General features: G+C 41.2%; 1 protein-coding gene across 1 annotated transcript in view; it reads right to left on the reverse strand.

Moving 5' to 3' along the window:
* Positions 1 to 18,074, reverse strand: part of LOC137426555 (NTPase KAP family P-loop domain-containing protein 1-like) — a 73,058-nt gene that overhangs the window by 1,632 nt on the left and 53,352 nt on the right. The window contains exons 4-6 of the mRNA XM_068115178.2: positions 14,679 to 15,009; positions 7,537 to 7,834; positions 50 to 532 (exon numbers count right to left, since the gene is read on the reverse strand). Of these exons, the coding sequence (XP_067971279.2) occupies positions 50 to 532; positions 7,537 to 7,834; positions 14,679 to 15,009 (1,112 nt within the window). The remainder of the gene's footprint in view (positions 1 to 49; positions 533 to 7,536; positions 7,835 to 14,678; positions 15,010 to 18,074) is intronic.

Here is an 18,074-nt window from a genome sequence, read left to right on the forward strand (position 1 = left end):
TGTTTTGCAGATGTTTCAGAGCCAATTTGATAAACGGAGCGACCTTTACCTTTTGCACTTGCTTCACAGGGTGGTCCGAGGTGTGTAAAATGGGGTTCATGATCATTTCTGATGTATCAACGGTTACTTGCTCATGCGACATGTATTGATAGATTTCAATGTTTTCTTTCTCTCTATGAATGAGCTTTTGCAAGATCTGCAGCTTTGTCTTCCCATCTATTGTCGGGACGCACAATGGAAGGTCTACGATGTGGTTCAGAAGTTCGTAGCCATTTTTGTCCGTTGTTCCTTTGTTGGCAATGCAATCCCCCATAGCTCGCTCTATCACATTTGAGTCCATAGCCAAGATGGAGATGAAGAATTGTGCCTCTTCGTCTGATAAAAGAGTCCTCATGGCTTCGAGCACCCTGATGATCTTCTCTGATCCACAGCGGTCCAGGTCAGTGATTTCCAGAACTATACGTATGCGGCGCCTTTCAAACACCTCCATGAAGTGCACGAAGTTGGTGATGGTTTGGATTTCCTCTTTGACCTAATGACACAATGGAAGGAAGGGTGGGGTTTGAATGGGTCAAAGTCTTTCCTTACGTCAGGAATTTGTTGTACTTGCCAAACAAATTACTTTTGCAAAACACTAACCTATGAAACTTAGCATTGGTCAAGTGTGAACTTCGAACTTTTTCTGAACTAATATCATGTCTAGCGTGCGTGTTTGTTTGTGTGTCGTTAGTTGTTGTCTCCATATGCAGGTTTCAGAAGGTGGAACGGAGTCCTCCCAGTCCTACCAGTTTGTGAAGTTTTCTTGTTCTCAAAGTCTTGTTCCGAGGGCTCTTTTGAGGATCCTCATCGAGCCTCGGACAACTACCAACTGCAGTTCATTTGTCGTAAAGTACCTAAGGATGGTTTTAAAGATCTCTGTAAGGTTCTTTTTTATCATTCCCATTGCTCCAATAATCACTGGTACAATTTCTGTGTTCATCACCTTCCAGGATCTTTTCACTTCATTTTTGAGATCTTGGTTCTGTGTTGCTTGGGCCAAATCACTGGGTACCAAAATCCCTCTCTCACCTCAATCAGCAATGCCTTCTTTTCTTTTTTGTACCTCAGTACTATATCCGGTTGCAATGCTTTATTTTCTATGTTCACGATTGATGGAATAATTTGGTCATACGTGAGCATTACTTCCTTGTTTTCAGTTATTACTTTTGGTTCATGTTTCCATGAGTTTTCTGGAACTGGATTATTGAGACTTTTGCAGATGTGCCAGTGGATTACTCGACATACATTGTTGTGCCTTTGGGTGTACAGCTCTTCTGACATGAGTTTTTTTTTACATCCTAAGAGGAGGTGCCTCGTACTTTCTATTTCTACCCTGCATAACCTACACCTGTCTGATTGACTCAGTCCCACCATTTTCTTAAAGTCATTCGTGAAGTGTCCTTGGTCTTGGGCATTAATAATGACTTGTTCTCCATCCCAGTTGAGCTAACCTCTTCTTAGCCATTCCACAGCCTTCTTTGTTTACTCCCAATATGTCCAACTCTTTTTTTATACGTTTCTGCTCTTTTATCGTTTTCTCAGTTGTTGGTGTATATTTATTGATATTTTGTTTTATATTTTTATTTTGTGTTTTTTTTTTGCAATCATTGGAGCTGTATTATTTACTGTTTAATTTTCATGTGTGACATCTTCTATTCACACCTGTCTTTGGGAATTATTTTTGCAAGGTGGGTTAGGGATACCTTCTCTGGTTTGTTGTTAGCGTGTTCGCTTACAAATTTGATTCGGTAGTCTGTTGCACTTTTGATGTATTCACCCATTCCTGTTGTCCGGTTGCTGTGCTGTTGTCTTGGTTGAGTTCCACCATGCTGCTACCTCATTCTCGTCTAGGCAGGTAAATTCTCAGGATGCATTGGTTTTTGTAGAATATTTTGTGGATGGTGAGGAGATTCTTGTTTTGATATCCAGTTTATTGTTTTACGCTTGTGGCCAGTTTATAATTCCACAGCTGTACTGGAATACTAGAATTGTGAGTTGGTTTATGGCTTTGATTTTGTTCCTTGGGGTGAGATATGTTTTCAAGATCAGCCTTTCCTACGCAGTTATTCTTTGGTAATTGTTTTGCGCATTTGTTTTTGACATATTTGGTAACCCTCTTCTACTCTGGGGTATTTGTATGATGCTTTGTTGTCCAGTTCCTGTATTGCTAGCCTGTCCTCCTCGCAGCGGGAGATGGGATTTTGCAATAACGTGTGTGTGTGTGTGTGTGTGTGTAAAAAAGTTCACCCTTTAGCTATTCTGGTTGAAGAGAACCAGCACATCCATCTGTACACTCCATTAGCAAACATTATGTGAGCAGAAGCCAAAGGTAAGTTGTTATGTGAGTTGTTATATGATAAAACAAGCATGTAAATTGGTAATGCTGCCAGTCTACATATTATCACAGAGAAGTTTACATTGGTAGAAGTGGCTTTAATAACATGTGTGACCATCATTCCATCGTTAATCCCAATAAGGTTTGTACGAGTCTTGTCAATGGTCAAACCAGATTGAGTATGTTGCGAAATTCTTCAACTAGTGTTACTTCCAATAATCACCTCTGCCACCAAAGGTGGACGGGGGTTATGTTTTCACCCCTGTGTTGTCTGTTTTTTGGTGAGCAGGATATCTCAAAAAGTTGTTGATGGATTTGGACGAAACTTTGTGGACAGGTCGGGTGTCTGAAAACTGACTAGGACGAATTGATTCGATTTTGGTGAAGATCCAGATCTGGATAGGAGAATTTTTTTTATATTTCCAAGTAATTCTTCACCACTGAGAGATTAGGACCAAAAACGATATAAGGTACTGTATCTATAATATTGTTGCGGTTTTTAGAACCCTCCACTTTGTAAATAATAATCCCTTATAAATAATCCCCTGTAAATATCCCCTCTTCTAATGTTAAAAGAGAGCACCATAGATAGGCCACGAGCAACACGTAGGACACCATAGGATCTTCTTTAGTTATTTCATTAGTATGTGTTTCAGGTAAGGCTCTGTTCCCAATAGTTTGAATCTACGTTGCATTAATGAAATAAGGATAGGCCCTACAGCTCCCTCAACATCAGTGCGATTGGTTTTCTAACCCGTGCGATGCCATTACGCACGCGGTCGTCTTGGAGAAGAAGGGGGAGGAGTCAGCCAAGCGCCAGGAACAAGGCGTGGCTCTGTCAACGCCTCATCAAGGGGCGGGACCGGTGAGCCCTCGCGACCAACCAAGGCCGAGGCGAGCTCACCGGTGGGCATTTCCAAAAGGCAGGCGGCTTGATACGCGGGCGGCCAATATAAGCGCCGCTGCGGACTACTTACGGGGTCGAGCTAAAAAGGGGAGAGAAGGCGTGCACAAGAGAGTTGTGGAGAAGGCCTTGGTTGTGTTCATGAACTTGTTGGAGGCGCGCGCTGTGAAAGAAGGGTTGGAGAGGGTTCGCTAGCACGACCATCCAGCTATTACGTACGCGAAGGATCCCAGCTTTCCCCCGCTGTATATAATTGTCCGGTCGCGTTCAACGACACGCGGAGCTGGTTGCCGGGTTTTGCCTCGAACCCGGAGCGTGGACCGGAGCGCGAGGTTGGAGCCGGACCTCGACGCCTACCATCTGCCTGGACCCTTCTCTTCCTTCCCACCATCCCTGCCATTCCATCCTTTCGTGTAAGTGTGTTTATTCTGTCCTGGGCGTGTTAATTAAGACTGTTTAAGCTTGCCCTGTGTCCTTTTATTTCCTCTCTTGTATATTCTTGCCCTTTCGTTTCCTCTTTAATCATTACTGTATAAATAAACCATATTTGTTCTTTCTTTACCCCTTGGTTTCTTCTCATCCGATCGCTTTCGTCCTGTCCCCAATTGATATACGTGGCACGATTTGGCCAACCGCTTAATCGGGATTAGTCTTTTTGTTAACGGCTCGGATTTCGGACTGCTAACCGCTCGGCAAACTCCATCTTGTCCGGGTCCGAGCAGGGAATTATATCCCTGCTTTGCGGAGGGATTGGCAAAGGTATCTGGGAACCCATTGACCAATCACCCTGGCCAATCTCACCCCGCAGAGGAGCATGTAATTTCCAGGAACGGAGGATCGGCCAGTGTAAAAGACAGGGGGATTAACCCCCTCCCCCCCTTGGTAAGGGGAGCGCCGACCTCCGGATCTGCAACAATATAAAGCAGGAGTGTCCGTCCCCAAACTACTCTCAGTTTTGGGGCTAGCCCCGACAAACCTACTGTGGAACATATTGTCATCTCAGCGGGTTTCCTAAGGTGGATGGGAGGTTTCATGAATTTTTCAACACAATTTATTTTCGAATTTCGATTCGTCTGAAACTGCTCCCTATTTGGATGTAAACACAATCACGAGTTCAGCAGAAACATTCGCTGGTCCAATAATACCTCAATACAATTGTGATTTTGATTTTTCTATCCATATGATGTGTTACTTATCCACCCTTGCTCGCCAGAAGATTCCTCTGTATTGGTTTATATGTTAGAACGACGTTTATATTACTCGTAGTTCACCGCACGAGTGTTTGTAACATTGTTTTTTGCTCTCAGTGAAAATATAGAGAGATTGAGTTTAAAGAAGAATGAGGAAATGATTTGAGGGGTTCCACATGTGACATTCGCAGATTTACCATTTGCAGTTTACCCATTGACCACGTATAGAAACATTCAGCTGCAGTACGTTTTTTGCCCAAGTCCTTCATGAACCGGCTGTCCAAGCCTGACGTTCGACTGAAGGTGGCACAGGAATGTGGAATTTATTGGTTCATGGTTTAGCATTCGCCTTTCCGCATTGTTGGTTTGCATTTGGCCTTCCACCTGTGCATAGCACTATAATCGCAAAAAGCTAAGGACGGATTCGGAATAAACTTGGAGGACAGGGTGCGTGACAAGGACGAATTGGTTCAAATTTGGTGACGATCTGTATATAAGATGGTTTAAAAAGATTTTTATAAAGTTCTTCTTCCCCATTAAGTGATTGGGCGAAAAACGATATACAGAAGGATATCTGAAAACTTTGTGGACGGATTCGGATGAAATTTGGTGGATGAGTTGGTTAGGGCGACAATAACAGGCCTATTCAATTTTGGTTCAGGTCCGGATCCAGATCTGATCTGTCAGTGGGATACAAAACGTAAACTGTTCAGCCTGGCGAGGTATGCGCTCTACTGAATTACATTGTACTTTTTATGCCTCCGGCCCCGAAGGTGGCTGGAGGCATTATCTTTTCGGATTGTCCGTCCATCCGTCCGTCTGTCTGTATGGGTTAAACCTCGTTTTTCTCAGCACCATATGTCCGATTGAGACGATACTCTCAGGGTAGGAGTGACACCCATGCATAATGTTTTTATGATAATTGTGACGTCATAAGTCATATGGTATGGCAGCCATCTTGGATTAAACGCAAATAATTTTAAACTTATTTCTTTGAAACCGCTGAATGGAAAATTCTGAAATTGCATGCACATAATCTATGATCCATTTTTATTGAAATATTAAATTTACGACATCATAAGTCACATGGTTTGGCAGCCATATTGGATTTAACCTAATATGGTCCGCCGTCATGGTCTCCAATTCCACTGCTTCGCCGATGACATCCAGCTTTTCATCTCCACCAAGTCCATCTCCACCGCCACCCACTCTATCCTGACAAACTGCATCACTGAAATAAAATCCTGGCTTCAAATCAACTTCCTCAAACTTAACTGTGATAAATCTGAAATAATCATCATTGGCCCAAAAACGCTCACCAAATCCACCCATAACTTCGCCCTCAACATCGACGGTTTCCCAGTATCCACCTCCCCTCACATCCGGAATCTTGGCATCATCTTTGACCAAACCCTCTCCTTCGACAAATACACTAAACAAATCACAAAGACAGCCTTCTTTCACCTGAAAAACATCGCCCGTCTCCGTCCATCCCTCTCCTCCACGGCTGCAGAAACCCTCATCCACGCCTTCATCACCTCCCGTCTGGACTACTGCAACAGCCTCCTCTATGGTTCACTCTCAACAATCACCAATAAACTCCAATACATTCAGAACTCCGATGCCCGTCTACTCACCCATTACCGGACCCGTGACCACATCACCCCCGTCCTTTACAAGCTTCACTGGCTCCCCATCCCCCAGAGAATCCAGTACAAAATCCTCCTCTTGACCTACAAAGCCCTCCATAACCTGGCCCCATCCTACCTTACTGACCTCCTCTCCAGACACACTCCCACCCGCAACCTCCGCTCTGCTGGTACCAACCTCCTGACCCCCCCCCCCCCATCCAGACCAAATTCAGATCCTGGGGGGACAGGGCCTTCTCCATCGCTGCTCCCACCCTCTGGAACTCACTACCTCACACCATCAGAGACTCCTCCTCACTCACCACATTCAAAACATCACTCAAGACCCACCTGTTCAACACTGCATTTAACATTTAACCCACAGCATTTAACCCCTGATTATCTCTTCTCCTTCTCCTTCCTTTTGCTTTGATTATTTACCGATTTATTTTTGTCTTTTTGCACTTGTTTTTTGTTCTCTGTCAAAGCGTCTTTGGGCTTCTTGAAAAGCGCTATATAAAATAAATGTATTATTATTATTATTATTATCTTAAAAAAACATCTTCTCCCAAATCACCAAATCGATTGACACGAAACTTTAAGTGTGTCATTGACTAGTCATGGCGATTAAAAGATGATTACAAAAACATAATTGGTTACATGGTGTGGCAGCCATATTGGATTGAAGGGAAATATAAAATAATTATAACTCTGAAACCACTTACCCTATCGATGCAAAATTTTACAAATATTATCTAACACCATTGTTGCATTAGTTTGAAAATGATGATGTCGTAGGTCACGTGGTTTGGCAACCATCTTGGATGGAAAAACGAACCTTATCCGATCAACACGAAACTTCACAAACATGATCCCCTACCCATACACAAGTAGAATGTACATTTTTAAAGGTAACATGTCACGTGGTGTGGCAGCCATATTAGTTTGAAATCCAATATTAAAAAAAATCCCTTCTCTGAAACCGCTTCACCGAATGATGTGAAACCCGTCATGGCTGATGAAAATGTGATATTTGAAAACAGCTGAAGGGATTTAAATAAAAGTTGTTTTTTTTTTTGGACAGCGAACGAGGGCATCTACCCGTTGTGGGACTATGCAGAGGTATATTGGTGGCACAGTCGTATTGCTCTTGTTTGTGAGTATGTATTAGGCCGGGAGAGGTACTTTTCATACAAATATAGAGCTAAAGCAAAAAAATATGGAGGGAAGGGGGAAGAGGAGGAGAGAGGAGGAGAGAGATGTGGTAGGAGAGTGAGGAGATAGGGAAAGGAGTTTGTGAATCGAATCGAATGGAACGGCACATATGGAGACTAGCCAAGGTATGATGTCAAATAAACTTGAGATAGGCACAAAAGAGCTTTATATGAAAAGGTAGTGTCACGCAAAATCCTCCAAACCCAAGAGAAACAAGCATGGTACCTTTTTCATAAAGCCAAGTTGTGCGCTGAAGTCAGTTTTGTTCAAGAGCTTCTCGATGAATTCCTTTTGGGGCACAATTAAGTTGTACACAATGGGGAATAGCTTCTTCAATGTGACGATTCCTGAAACGCTGGCAACAGTTATCCCGATGCTCTCCAGACTCACGACCATGACTCCATACTGAGTGGGAAAACCCATAATCAAGGCCAAAATGCCAACGAGCAGCGAGAGTGGAAGCAGGAAAGCTGAGTACAGCCAAAGAGGGATCACACACAGCACACGCTTGGCCTTCCATTCACTGAAATCAAAATGAAAAAGGAGTGCAATAAAACAAGATTATACTAACAACAAAAAAGGTTACATGCAATATATCTAACCAGGTGGTAAAAACACAAACACACAAATAAGGTTTACTCCCCTATTACAAATCTACTCATTAACACCCCTAACACAAACCCACACACTACCCCCCCCCCCAACAAAACCTACACACACTGACCCCCCTCCCCCAACACAGACCGACACACTGACCCCACCATCACAAACCTACACACTGACCCCCCTATCACAAACCTACACAATGACCCCCCTAACACAAACCTACACACTGACCCCACCATCACAAACCTACACACTGACCCCCCTAACACAAACCTACACACTGACCCACCTAACACAAACCTACACACTGACCCCACCATCACAAACCTACACACTGACCCCCCTAACACAAACCTACACACTGACCCCCCTAACACAAACCTACACACTGACCCCACCATCACAAACCTACACACTGACCCCCCTAACACAAACCTACACACTGACCCCCCTAACACAAACCTACACACTGACCCCACCATCACAAACCTACACATTGACACCAACATCACAAATCTACACACTGACCCCAACATCATTAACCTACACACTGACCTCCCTAACACAAACCTACACACTGACCCCCCTAACACAAACCTACACACTGACCCCAACATCATTAACCTACACACTGACCTCCCTAACACAAACCTACACACTGACCCCCCTAACACAAACCTACACACTGACCCCAACATCATTAACCTACACACTGACCTCCCTAACACAAACCTACACACTGACCCCCCTAACACAAACCTACACACTGACCCCAACATCATTAACCTACACACTGACCTCCCTAACACAAACCTACACACTGACCCCCCTAACACAAACCTACACACTGATCCCAACATCACAAACCTACACACTGACCCCCCTAACACAAACCTACACACTGACCCCACCATCACAAACCTACACACTGACCCCACTAACACAAACCTACACACTGACCCCACCATCACAAACCTACACACTGACCCCCCTAACACAAACCTACACACTGACCCCACCATCACAAACCTACACACTGACCCCACTAACACAAACCTACACACTGCCCCGACCATCACAAACCGAGACAATGACCCCCATAACACAAACCTACACACTCAACCCCCAATCACAAATCAACACACCACCACCTTTTCTCCACTCCCCTGTAACACCAAGTTCTGGAATGATATTCTGGAAACATTTTCATCACGTTTCACATCGATCCGAACAAACGCAGGATGTTATAAAAGAAGTCACTATTGACACAATCATTCTTAGATTGATTCATAAAGACCCAAAGAAGTATTGCCTGGGAATATGTGGATCATACCGTTGGGTGTTTTGTGTGCAGCGATGTGGATCGTATACATTTTGTGTTTTATCCACAGCGATGTGGATCATAACGATTGTGTGTTTTATCCACAAGAATGTGGACCATACCGACTGTGTGCTTTATCCACATGGATGTCGATCATACCGATTGTGTGTTTGATTCACATGGATGTAGATCGTAATGACTGTGTGCTTTATCCACATGGATGTCGATCATACCGATTGTGTGTTTTATCCCCATAGATGTGGATCGTACCGATTGTGTGTTTGATTTGCATAGATGTGGATCATACCGATTGTGTGTTTTATCCCCATAGATGTGGATCATACCGATTGTGTGTTTTATCCCCATGGATGTGGATCGTAATGACTGTGTTCTTTATCCACATGGATGTCGATCATACTGATTGTGTGTTTTATCCCCATAGATGTGGATCGTACCGATTGTGTGTTTGATTTGCATAGATGTGGATCATACCGATTGTGTGTTTTATCCCCATAGATGTGGATCGTACCGATTGTGTGTTTGATTTGCATAGATGTGGATCATACCGAATGTGGGGTTGATTTGCATAGATGTGGATCATACCGATTGTGTGTTTTATCCCCATGGATGTGGATCGTACCGATTGTGTGTTTTATTTGCAGGTATGTGGATCATACCGATTGTGTGTTTTATCCCCATGGATGTGGATCATACCGATTGTGTGTTTTATCTGCACGGATGTGGATCATACCGATTGTGTGTTTTATTCACATGGATGTGGATCGTAACGATTGTGTGCTTTATCCACATGGATGTGGATCGTAACGATTGTGTGCTTTATCCACATGGATGTGGATCGTAACGATTGTGTGCTTTATCCACATGGATGTGGATCGTAACGATTGTGTGGTTTATCCACATGGATGTGGATCATAACGATTGTGTGCTTTATCCACATGGATGTGGATCGTAACGATTGTGTGTTTTATTCACATGGATGTGGATCGTAACGATTGTGTGCTTTATCCACAAGGATGTGGATCATAACGATTGTGTGCTTTATCCACATGGATGTGGATCGTAACGATTGTGTGCTTTATTCACATGGATGTGGATCGTAACGATTGTGTGTTTTATTCACATGGATGTGGATCATACCGATTGTGTGCTTTATCCACAAGGATGTGGATCATAACGATTGTGTGCTTTATCCACATGGATGTGGATCGTAACGATTGTGTGCTTTATTCACATGGATGTGGATCGTAACGATTGTGTGTTTTATTCACATGGATGTGGATCATACCGATTGTGTGTTTTATTCACATGTGGATGTGGATCGTAACGATTGTGTGTTTTATTCACATGGATGTGGATCGTAATGACTGTGTGCTTTATCCACATGGATGTGGATCGTAATGACTGTGTGCTTTATCTGCATGGATGTCGATCATACCGATTGTGCGTTTTATCCGCAAGGATGTGGATCATAACTATTGTGTGTTTTATCCGCAAGGATGTGGATCATAACGATTGTGTGTTTTATTTGCATGGATGTTATTCGTATCGATTGTGTGTTTTATTTGCATGGATGTTATTCGTATCGATTGTGTGTTTTATTTGCATAGATGTGGATCATACCGATTGTGTGTTTTATTCGCATGGACGTTGTTTGTACCGATTGTGTGTTTTATTCACATGGATGTTGTTCGTACCAATTGTGTGTTTGATTTGCATAGATGTGGATCATACCGATTGTGTGTTTTATCCCCATGGATGTGGATCGTACCGATTGTGTGTTTTATTTGCAGGTATGTGGATCATACGGATTGTGTGTTTTATTCACATGAATGTGGAGCATAACGATTGTGTGTTTTATCCACATGGATGTCGATCATACCGATTGTGTTTAATTCGCATGGATGTGGATCCTACCGATTGTGTGTTTTATTCTCATTTATGTCTATCATACGGATTGTGTGTTTTATTTGCATGGATGTGGATCATACTGATTGTGTGTTTTATCCCCATGGATGTCGATCATACCGATTGTGTGTTTTATCCACATGGATGTGGATCATACTGATTGTGTGTTTTATCCCCATGGATGTCGATCATACCGATTGTGTGTTTTATCCACATGGATGTCGATCATACCGATTGTATGTTTTATCTGCACGGATGTGGATCGTAACGATTGTGTGTTTTATTTGCATGGATGTGGATCGTACCGATTGTGTGTTTTATCTGCACGGATGTGGATCGTAACGATTGTGTGTTTTATTCGCATGGATGTTGTTCATAGCAATTGTGTGTTTGATTTGCATAGATGTGGATCATAGCGATTGTGTGTTTTATCCCCATGGATGTGGATCGTACCGATTGTGTGTTTTATTTGCAGGTATGTGGATCATAGCGATTGTGTGTTTTATCCCCATGGATGTGGATCATACCGATTGTGTGTTTTATTCACATGAATGTGGAGCGTAACGATTGTGTGTTTTATCTGCATGGATGTGGATCATACCGATTGTGTGTTTTATTCACATGGATGTAGATCGTAACGATTGTGTGTTTCATCCCCATGGCTGTGGATCATACCGATTGTGTGTTTTATCTGCACGGATGTGGATCGTAACGATTGTGTGTTTTATTTGCATGGATGTGGATCGTACCGATTGTGTGTTTTATCTGCACGGATGTGGATCGTAACGATTGTGCGTTTTATTCGCATGGATGTGGATCATTCAGATTGTGTGTTTTATTCGCATGGAAGTGGATCATACCGATTGTGTTTATCAGCATGGATGTGGTTCATACTGATTGTGTGTTTTATCAGCATGGATGTAGATCACACAGATTGTGTGTTTCATTCGCATGCATGTAGATCATACAGATTGTGTGTTTTATTTGCATGGATGTGGATCATTCAGATTGTGTGTTTTATTCGCATGGAAGTGGATCATACCGATTGTGTGTTTATCAGCATGGATGTGGTTCATACTGATTGTGTGTTTTATCAGCATGGATGTGGATCACACAGATTGTGTGTTTCATTCGCATGCATGTATATCATACAGATTGGGTGTTTTATCCACATTGATGTCGGTCATACCAATTGTGTGTTTTATTTTAATGGATGTGGATCATACCGATTGTGTGTTTTATTTGCATGGATGTTGTTCGTACCGATTGTGTGTTTTATTCACATGGACGTTGTTTGTACCGATTGTGTGTTTTATTCGCATGGATGTTGTTCGTACCAATTGTGTGTTTGATTTGCATAGATGTGGATCATACCGATTGTGTGTTTTATCCCCATGGATGTGGATCGTACCGATGTGTGTTTTATTTGCAGGTATGTGGATCATACCGATTGTGTGTTTTATCCGCAAGGATGTGGATCATAACGATTGTGTGTTTTATCCGCAAGGATGTGGATCATAACGATTGTGTGTTTTATTTGCATGGAGGTTGTTCGTATCGATTGTGTGTTTTATTTGCATAGATGTGGATCATACCGATTGTGTGTTTTATTCACATGGATGTGGAGCGTAACGATTGTGTGTTTTATCCACATCGATGTCGATCATACAGATTGTGTTTAATTCGCATGGATGTGGATCCTACCGATTGTGTGTTTTATTCTCATTTATGTCTATCATACGGATTGTGTGTTTTATTTGCATGGATGTGGATCATACTGATTGTGTGTTTTATCCCCATGGATGTCGATCATACCGATTGTGTGTTTTATCGACATGGATGTCGATCATACCGATTGTGTGTTTTATTCCAATGGATGTGGATCATACTGAATTTGTGTTTTATTCGCATGGATGTCTATCATACTGATTGTGTGTTTAATTCCCATGGATGTGGATCATACTGATTGTGTGTTTTATTCGCATGGATGTGGATGACACTGATTATGTGTTTTATCCACATCGATGTCGATCATACAGATTGTGTGTATTATCTCCACGGATGTCGATCATACCGATTGTGTGTTTTATCAGCAGGGATGTCGATCATACCGATTGTGTGTTTTATTCGCATAGATGTGGATGACACTGATTATGTGTTTTATCCACATCGATGTCGATCATACCGATTGTGTGTTTTATTCTCATGGACGTGGATCATACTGATTGTGTGTCTTGTCAGCATGGATGTGGATCACACAGATTGTGTTTTATTCACATGGATGTGGATCATACAGATTGTGTGTTATATTCGCATGGATGTAGATCATACAGATTGTCTTTTATTCCCATGGATGTGGAGCATACTGATTGTGTGTTTTATTCCCATGGATGTGGATCATACTGATTGTGTGTTTTATCAGCATGGATGTGGATCATACAGATTGTGTGTTTTATTCGCATGGATGTGGATCATACCGATTGTGTGTTTTATCCACATCGATGTCGATCATACAGATTGTGTTTAATTCGCATGGATGTGGATCCTACCGATTGTATGTTTTATTCTCATTTATGTCTATTGTCTATCATACGGATTGTGTGTTTTATTTGCATGGATGTGGATCATACTGATTGTGTGTTTTATCAGCATGGATGTGGATCATACTGATTGTGTGTTTTATTCGCATGGATGTGGATCATACTGATTGTGTGTTTTATCAGCATGGATGTGGATCATACAGATTGTGTGTTTTATTCGCATGGATGTGGATCATACCGATTGTGTGTTTTATTCGCATCGATGTCGATCATACAGATTGTGTTTTATTCGCATGGATATGGATCATACAGATTGTGTGTTTTATTCGCATGGATGTGGATCAAACCGATTGTGTGTTATATCCACATCGATGTCGATCATACAGATTGTGTTTTATTCGCATGGATATGGATCATACCTATTGTGTGTTTTATTCTCATTTCTGTCTATCATACGGATTGTGTGTTTTATTTGCATGGATGTGGATCATACTGATTGTGTGTTTTATTCGCATGGATGTGGATCATACTGATTGTGTGTTTTATCAGCATGGATGTGGATCATACAGATTGTGTGTTTTATTCGCATGGATGTGGATCATACCGATTGTGTGTTTTATCAGCATGGATGTGGATCATACAGATTGTGTGTTTTATGCCCATGGATGTGGATCATACCGATTGTGTGTTTTATTCCCATGGATGTGGATCATACTGATTGTGTGTTTTATCAGCATGGATGTGGATCATACAGATTGTGTGTTTTATCAGCATGGATGTGGATCATACAGATTGTGTGTTTTATTCTCATTTATGTCTGTCATACCTATTGTGTGTTTTATTCCCATGGATGTGGATCATACAGATTGTGTGTTTTATCAGTATGGATGTGGATCACACAGATTGTGTGTTTTATTTGCATGGATGTGGATCATACAGATTGTGTGTTTTATCAGCATGGATGTGGATCGTACCCTTTGTGTGCTTCATCCGCAGGTTTGGGAATCACATCACGAGAAATAGCACGATGCGTGCCGATGGTTAATGGATGGAAGTTCTTATGTACAGCTTCACACAGCGTGGTCATTATTCCAGCCCAAAGCTTGTCACTGCCGGCATAGTCCCAGGCACTATAATTGACGGTGATGAAACGCACGTTCCTGTACTTGGTGACGACGACTGGATCGTAGAACAGGAGGCGGAATATCACTTGAAGAAGTCCAAGCAGAGTTCCGTCCGATCGAGGTCTTGGATCATGTGATTTCATCTTTTCCTCGATTAGTGCAGACTCGATGTTGAGACGTTCTGCAAACAATTTCGAAGGAAAATCAGGACAGAAAATGAGCTGAATGGGTATCATTGGTAAAGCAAGATGTCAGGTGTGGCAAAATGCCCGTGTGGGGAAAGGTTGGGGGCAAGACCACACATTTTAACCTTATCAGTCCTGCTCCGATGTTCTAAAGTCCGCACTCTCTCGCTGACGGTGTTTATGATCAATTCCAAATGGTAAATGTTCAGTAAACTGAACTAAGGCCAGAGGAGGATGTGGTGTGTGTGTGTGTGTGTGTATATATATATATATATATATATATATATATATATAACTGTAAGAAATAGTAGAAACTCCAAAGTACGAGCAGGGCGTCTCATTTGTATTGAATATATAATCGTTAGATTAAATAAGACGCGGATGTAGCTTCAGGACGTCGATCTTTAATTGTCGACAAGCTTTCGACCAACAAAGGTCTCCTTCTGAGTCTACAAAAACAGCAGGCATGTATATCAGTCAAGTATGTATGGTGATATGTGTGTGAGATGTGTGATGTGTGTAGAAAATGCATACAGAAGGAAGAGCCACGCCAAAGTTCACTCACCAGCCCCAAGTTCAACGGAAGTGACCGTTTGCGTTACGGTCACTTCCGTTAGGGTGCACGTGCATATACAAATATAGAGATATACATACATAAACACACAATCATATATTCATATCCCATTTATATTCATATAATATATTTATATAAATGACATATAAAGGTAGAATGAATGAATGAATGATGAATGAATGAATGAATGAATGAATGAATGCATGAATGAATGAATGAATGAATGAATGAATGAATGAATGGGTTACGGTTAACAATTTGATTGGGTTGATGTGGGAACATGCTTTAGTCATCAAAATTTATGCCATGAGGGACTTTTGTCCGAAGTTTGTGTATCCAAAAGGACTCACGTTTCAGAATCGTGGTGTGTGATCGATTTGTGATTGATTCAATGGCAGAGATCTGGATGTCATTTATAGAGTGATCCGGTTGATTAAAGTGTATCGTGTAAGGTAGAGATTTGCCCTGACTGGTGTGGAAGTTATTGATTTCTGACCGGGTGTTATTAAATCGTGTGTAGAGTGTATTCTCAGTTTTTCCAACATATTGTTTGGTGCACTTTTGGCAAGTGATTAGGTATATGACCCATGTAGATTTGCAGTTCATATAGGAGGTGATGGGGAATTTTTGTCCAGTGCTAGAACTACAGAATTTGTTTCCTTCTAGTAAATGCTTGTGAATAATGCATTTGTTTGCTGTGCATTTATAGAAGCCAGGGATCCTAGTTTCTTTGTTGTGGGGCTGTGGGTGCTTTGCTTTTACCAAGAGGTCCCTGAGTGTCCGACCACGTCGAAATGATGTTAGTGGAGGTTGAGGAAATGTGGTGCCGAGTGTTTCTGATTGATGGAGGAGAGGAAGGGCCTTATTCAGAATACTTGGCAATTGGGATGAGGTAGCAGAGTAGGTGGTTACCAGTGGGACACGGTTAGTTGCAGGTTTGGGTTTGTAAGTCAGAAGGTCTGCTCTCGGTATGTGTTTTGCTTGGGTTATTGCTTCTTTCACAGAGTGAGGGTCATAGTTTCTTGCAATGAAGTGTGTTTCTAATTGGCAGAGAGAAGTTTCTTCTGCCATTTTTGGCAGATTCTGCGGTCGGACACTCAGGGACCTCTTGGTAAAAGCAAAGCACCCACAGCCCCACAACAAAGAAACTAGGATCCCTGGCTTCTATAAATGCACAGCAAACAAATGCATTATTCACAAGCATTTACTAGAAGGAAACAAATTCTGTAGTTCTAGCACTGGACAAAAATTCCCCATCACCTCCTATATGAACTGCAAATCTACATGGGTCATATACCTAATCACTTGCCAAAAGTGCACCAAACAATATGTTGGAAAAACTGAAAATACACTCTACACACGATTTAATAACACCCGGTCAGAAATCAATAACTTCCACACCAGTCAGGGCAAATCTCTACCCTACACGATACACTTTAATCAACCGGATCACTCTATAAATGACATTCAGACCTCTGCCATTGAATCAATCACAAATCGATCACACACCACGATTCTGAAACGTGAGTCCTTTTGGATACACAAACTTCGGACAAAAGTCCCTCATGGCATAAATTTTGATGACTAAAGCATGTTCCCACATCAACCCAATCAAATTGTTAACCGTAACCCATTCATTCATTCATTCATTCATTCATTCATCATTCATTCATTCATTCATTCTACCTTTATATGTCATTTATATAAATATATAAATATATTATATGAATATAAATGGGATATGAATATATGCTTGTGTGTTTATGTATGTATATCTCTATATTTGTATATGCACGTGCACCCTAACGGAAGTGACCGTAACGCAAACGGTCACTTCCGTTGAACTTGGGGCTGGTGAGTGAACTTTGGCGTGGCTCTTCCTTCTGTATGCATTTTCTACACACATCACACATCTCACACACATATCACCATACATACTTGACTGATATAAAGGCCTGCTGTTTTTGTAGACTCAGAAGAAGACCTTTGTTGGTCGAAAGCTTGTCGACAATTAAAGATCGACGTCCTGAAGCTACGTCCGCGTCTTATTTAATCTAACGATTATATATATATATATATATATATATATATATATATATATATATATATATATATATATATATATATATATATATATATATATCTATCTATCTATCTATCTATATATCTATCTATCTATCGATATATATATATATATATATATATATATATATATATATATTTATATATATATATATATATATATATATATATATATATATATATATATATATATATATATATATATATATATATATATATACAGTACATATATGGTTGGATGTTGAACTTGGGGCCGACTCAGAAGAAGACCTCTGTTGGTCGAAAGCTTGTCAAATTTAAGATCGAAGTCCTGAAGCTACGTCCGCGTCTGATTTAATCTCCCGTTTATATATATATATATATGTATATATATATATATATATATATATATATATATATATATAT

This window comes from Myxine glutinosa, chromosome 5, assembly GCF_964187855.1.
Source record: "Myxine glutinosa chromosome 5, kmMyxGlut1.1, whole genome shotgun sequence".
Classification (NCBI taxonomy): Eukaryota; Metazoa; Chordata; class Myxini; order Myxiniformes; family Myxinidae; genus Myxine; species Myxine glutinosa.